We start from the raw sequence: 6,144 nt of genomic DNA on the forward strand, positions 1-6,144 counted from the left end.
GTGTTTGGCAAACACAAATGTAAGTTACATTAAGATCAAGTGAGTTTCATTTAGAGCAAGCCACCAGTTGATTCCATGTTTCAATTTGGCAGTAAAGGCCGACTTGTTCTACACAATTGAACCACTGAAAATATATACTCTTTTAGAATGAGTTAGACAAAAGCGAGGACTTGTTACTCATCAAGTTGCATAAAAATATCTGAAACTGGCCACATGTAACTTTTTGGTCAACCTGACCAAATGCACATATACATGTGAGTTAGATTATCATTCTACTGGAAAGCAAGTCTAAGAAGCAGTATATCTGTTCTATGTGCGCTATTTCTATGCTTCCCATTCTTCCCGTTTTGTTTTTGCATCTTTTACTTTCGATTTTGTACACCATCTTCAAACAGCTGAAACAATATTTTTGGTTATGTAAAATATATTTTAACAGCAGCTTAGATGGTACAATGACTCTCTACACTATACTAGCTTATTTTGTCACTAACTGAAATTAGGCGAACTATGAGTTTTAGCAACCAGGAAATGGCGGAGCAATTTCTGCATAATGCACCTTTAACTGTTAGATGTGGAGGTGATATTCCCATAACATGACATCAATCAAGCATGCCATGCCCTGAGGCAAAAAGCAAACCCCAACCCCATAGAATACTAAGAAACTCATTAGATTTGATATCAGGTGGCTATAACATTGCAAAGTCATGGGATATTTATACAGTTTTTTTAGGAAGCCATGCTTGTATATGCCATTTGTTATTGGCACAAACCTATATTCATTTTGCTTCCCCAACCACCCATGAAGTGAATTCTCTGTCACTAAAGGTGTACCATACTTCTCTTTGCCCGTGGGGTAGTAATTCACATGATGAATTCAGTTAAACACCCCATCAAGTTAAGCGTAGATTAACCCTGGCCTGCTCCACCTCCCCCGCCATACACATGCCTAGATCTCACCTACTTTTTTTTACCCAGCAACAGATAAGAGTTATGGCAACTTCTAGGAACCAGGACATTCATTCCTCAATCGATTTTTATTCATGGAGTCGGGATGATCAGGAATGCAATGACTAAAACCACAATGTGGGTCCTTTTCCATATCAAAAGGTCAAGAATTCAGCTTAGAAATTCAGCTTTTTGGTGGATAGCAGTGCACCTTTGAGTTTGATTTTAACACACCAGTCATCATTTTCCATGACAGGATTGAAGGCGATTTGCTGCTTTCAGCAGTAAAACGTCACAGTCACCACAAGACTGTGCATACCTTGAGGGAAATAAAAGATCTTCCTAAGAAACAGGGACACCTTTGAGATAAACTAATTCAGTATTGAGTTATTTAATATCCTGGACCCTGCAGGATGGAAAGCCCTGAAGTGGCCTATTCCCTTTAGCCCACCAGGTTACCTTTAAATGCCTGAGGGAGTTGTGCAATGAATGTAAAAGCAGGCCACACTTATATCCAGGCCATTTTTATTGATCCTCAAAACCCCTTTTACAACCCCCCGTCTTGACCACAAAGGGAAGATAAAAAAAACACAGCAATAAAGTAAAGAAAATAATAATAAAATTGGCATAATTAAGGCAGTTCTACATCTTACATAGACTTTCCTGTAGTAACACAGATTTAGACAGTACAAGCAGTAGGTTCGAGAACATCGCAGCGAAAAGCAACACTTGCCAAAAGTGAGCTATTCACTTATGATGGACTTCCATTCAAATCCATGAAATGACATTCTACTTGTAGAGAGAAATCCTTGGAGAGAAATCCAAGCTCTTGGAAGATCCAAAATTAATTTGAGGGGCTTTACTGATCTTACCCAAAACACGAAAAGCACTTGATCCTCTCTCTGGAAGATCTGTCAGTCTCTGGTTTGTTCTATATTAATTTCTCAGAGAGTAATAAATAAATACATCTTACTACTAAATTGCCATTGAGTCCAAGGTAGGAGGCAAGTGTCTTAACATTGTTCAGAGTGGCTTCTCAAATTTAGCAGTTTTGTTTACATTCATCCTTGGAGAGAAGAGATGCGGGAGGACGATGTCCCTATACAGGTGAGCTGCGACCCAACACAGAACCACACCTCTGGTCACTTCACAAATGACACCATAGCACTGTAGTTATCCAGACCAGCGTCTCTCGCTCACTCTTCTCTGCCTTTCACTGCGTCCAAGCAGTTACAGTGAAAGACAACACAAAAAGCTGAATTGTCTCCAGTGGGCAACACTCTACTCAAGTCTTTCCAAACTTTCCACCCTTCCAGGCCCCTTCACAGCATTATTGACTCAGGTCCTCTCTCACTCAGCAGCTGACGGTGCTGGGCAGCTGTTTGCTCACAAAGTCTGAGATGAAGTCAAACTCGTTCTGGCCCAGGAAGAGTTCGGGCAGCTCCTGAACGCGGTCCAGGCCCAGCTCCATGACCAGGGACGTCAAAACCTCCTCGTCAATCATGTCTGCGTCCATGCCGTTCAAAGCTAGTGCCGGCCCAGCCATCTGCTGCATGTTAGCCAGCTGGGCCGGGCCAATGCGGTACTGGGCTGCACCGTTGCCCATGTGGTTGCTGTTCATGGGCCCCAGTGGATGTCCGTGATACTGGGTGTTGAGTTTTTGCAGATGCATGCTGGCCATGAGCTGCTGGGACGTGAGACCACCATTCATATACTGTTGTTGTTGCTGTGGGTGCTGCTGGGCCTGCTGTTGCTGGCTCATGTGATGGTGCTGGGGGTGGTGTTGCTGCTGGGCCTGCCCGTTGTTGTACATTATGTTACCAGACGTCATTTGGTGGTGGCCCATCTGAGCCCCGTTGAGCTGTCCGTTCACGGGCCCCACCATGCCTTGCCGCTGCCTCATGGCCACCTCCATGGTGGCCTGCTGCTGAGGTCCCCCGCCGTAGTGCATCATCTGGCCATTGGGCAGAGCTCGGAGGCCAGGCTGAGGCACCACATGCTGCTGGTGGCCTGCCTGCAGGCCTCCGTTCATGCCCATTCTGTAGCCGTGGAGGCCCCCACCCACAGAGCTGTGGTTCATGGGCATCATTAGATGATCCGCCATGGCTCCTGTCTTTGAGCATAGAGGAAACACAGTTAAAGCGATGCAGTTGATTTTCAACCCCTCATGTAGGTAGGTAGAAGTCCAATGAGCATGCAGTAGCCTACATTTGGCACGATTGAAACCAATTAGTGAATAGGTGACATGCCATGGACATGACTTGGCTGCACTAGAGGAACCTGTCTGGATGCATAAGAGCAGTTTATGGCAGTTCGTGTAGAAAAACGGGTTGATTTGGCAACAACAATTTATTTCGATATATTTGAGGTTTGAGAAATATTGTTACGCAATATTATTTCCTGGAAATATGTAGCCTACAATGTCCTAAACTGGCAGAGTGAAACCACAGGAGACGCTTCCTATTCAAGAACCGCTGGGTTTGTGCTCTTTTCGCGAACACTAGAAAGCCTTTCCATGTCTTCCTCAGCGTCACTGCAAATACTCCTTTGTGCCTTGCCGATTGAAACACAGGTAGGCTAACTATCAACCTTGTTACCTTTACAACTAGATATTCGATTGATTTAACAGATTATAAAATGCGTCTCGGTTAGTGATGCATTAATTATAATTTGGTTTATATTCCCTCCACAGTGCACATCAAACACAATGAAACCAGCTCGGTTATTTTATGCACGTTGCAACAAAGAAGCGATACATTGGCATTATGCATTCTCCAACAACTGTAGCCTATATTATATGGTTGTTCAAATTTAGGATTGCTTCCCAAATTCAATGCATAACATCCATTACGTCTACGACCTCCTCCCTTTGTTAATACACACCACTATTTTATTTCAATCAAATATTTCTAGCCTACAATTGCATTGCTGATTAATTATTCCCATACTCCTAAAAACAACGAAAAGGCAAACAATGGATCAGCAACCCCAAGACCTTCACACAAACGCCAGACAGCGAATTCTACAATAAATGCATTAAAACAAACACGTACCCGTATCTACTCGGATTAAAATTCAGGGATTTTGCTACTGCTACGTTTTATTTGAGTTTTGCACTGCAAAGCGAGGTGTCTCCAGATTACAGTATGTATTCCACAGGGTTGCGCTTCATGCTCAAGCAGGGCCGATGCACAGATTGCCGCATCAGATCTTGAAACAACTGCCTATTTTCTGGGTCAACTCAGGGATTATACATCTAAAAAAAACTCAGGGGAGGCATGGGGGGAGAGAGAGGTGGAGCTACGGTTGCCTCTCCTTTGTTCCGATTGGTCTCTACTTGATATAGTTGTGCATGTGCATAGAAAAAAGAAGTGGAGTACTGTGACACACTAGCCAATTTGAATACCCCACCCCTCTGTATTTTTTTAATAATCAATGATTCTCCCATAGAGAATGACAGAGGCCTCTAGTGGCCAGTTTTAGTATGGGCAATGCCATTGAGGATGTCCATGCTTCTGCCATTTTAAAGTAGTCAACTTTTTATTTAACTAGGCAAGTCAGTTAAGAACAATTTCTTATTGACAGCCTACCCCGGCCAAACCAGTACTACATTGGGCCAATTGTACGCCACCCTATGGGACCCCAATCACGGCCAGATGTGATACAGCCTGGATTCGAACCAGGGACTGCAGTGACACCTCTTGCACTGAGATGCAGTGCCTAAGACTGCTGCAGCACTCTGGAGCCTATTGCTATGGTTTCTCCCCTTCTCTGATAAATGTGGACAACAATGTGTTTTAATATAATTATCTTGTTTCTAAGATGTCGCTGGGTTTTAGTTTAACACACAAATACTATATAATTCATAAGAGTTACAGTGGGAAATGTGTTTAATTATAATAGATAGGTAGGTGGTTTGTGTGTCTGTTTGTCTACACCTACTGGAGTGTGTGTGTGTGTGTGTGTGTGTGTGTGTGTGTGTGTGTGTGTGTGTGTGTGTGTGTGTGTGTGTGTGTGTGTGTGTGTGTGTGTGTGTGTGTGTGTGTGTGTGTGTGTGTGTGTGTGTTTCATCTCAAAGATCACTGAGAGTCTATGTGACACACCAGTCTGCTGTGCATTGTCTGAGTGTGGACGGGGAGGGGCAGTGGAATGCCTGTGCTATTCTAGGCCACTGGCAGCAGTGGCTGTTGTGATAGTGTGCTCTGACTGCAGATGCATGTGCCTCAGATCGCCTTTCACCACAAGGACTCTAGCCTGCAATTGCAATTGAATGAAAAGATCTTAGTATTTTGAGTAACCCATTGTGTAAAGCAGGTATTCCCAAACTGGGGTACGCTTACCCCTGGTAATGCCGTCAGAGGTACGTCAAATAAAAATGTGATTCATGTAAAAAATATCTATATATTTTTGTAAAAAAAAACTATTCTTCACATTTTCAAACAGTCCATTTATATTTTCCAACAGGGCTACACATTTGTGTCGTTTTTTTTTTCTCGTCTAAGAAGCCTCGTTTCACTTCCAAAAATAAAATGAAACCATCTAGTGTTCAGCGAAATAATAACTCAATGTCAAATACAGTTAGCCTCGTCAAATAAGTAACATCCAATCACATTAACTGTTACTCTCTCGCGGGAATTCCACTAACGGTCTGTATGCAGCCAAACACAGATGCTGCTCATTCTGTTTGATCGAAAATTGATAAATGGTTAAAAAAAGTAAAGACACATACCAACTCTACTGGTAGTACTGCAACTACCAGCAGTACTACACCTGTACCTGTCGACGACACAAGTTGTTCTGCTTCCAGGAGCACATCCAATGCTAGCATCAGTAATTCTACATTTGTTGTTAGCCCAGCTAGCATGGAAACTGACAGTTGTGAATCTGATGCAGCCGAAGAGCTACTGCCCCCTTACCCGGGAAAGCACCGAACAACAGACAGGGACGTTGGACCATCGAAGAGGCGCAAATATGATAAGAACTACATTGATTTGGGGTTCACTTATATTGTGAGTAGTGCCTTTCCTCGGCCACAGTGTGCAAAATATGCCAATTTGAAAAATAAGCCACAGGAGTTTTTTGAGCGAGAATTAAGATGACTTTTGAGTAGTAAGACATGTATAAAAGCAACAGATACCATTAATAAGAAGGGGCTAGAAGCGTCTTATATGGTGAGCTACCGAGTGGCTAGGACAGGCA

The 6,144-nt window shown here is 43.2% G+C and overlaps 1 protein-coding gene across 1 annotated transcript; it reads right to left on the reverse strand.

Annotated features, from left to right (window-relative positions):
- Positions 1 to 1,453: 1,453 nt before the first annotated feature.
- Positions 1,454 to 4,169, reverse strand: LOC139405972 (Cbp/p300-interacting transactivator, with Glu/Asp-rich carboxy-terminal domain, 4b). Its single transcript, XM_071148433.1, has 2 exons — positions 3,999 to 4,169; positions 1,454 to 3,058 (listed from the first exon to the last, which is right to left on the reverse strand). The coding sequence occupies exon 2, from the start codon at positions 3,047 to 3,049 to the stop codon at positions 2,300 to 2,302; it is 750 nt and encodes a 249-aa protein (XP_071004534.1). The 5' UTR covers positions 3,050 to 3,058; positions 3,999 to 4,169; the 3' UTR covers positions 1,454 to 2,299.
- Between the last annotated feature and the right edge of the window lie 1,975 nt (positions 4,170 to 6,144).

This window comes from Oncorhynchus clarkii, chromosome 3 (assembly GCF_045791955.1).
Source record: "Oncorhynchus clarkii lewisi isolate Uvic-CL-2024 chromosome 3, UVic_Ocla_1.0, whole genome shotgun sequence".
NCBI lineage: Eukaryota > Metazoa > Chordata > Actinopteri > Salmoniformes > Salmonidae > Oncorhynchus > Oncorhynchus clarkii.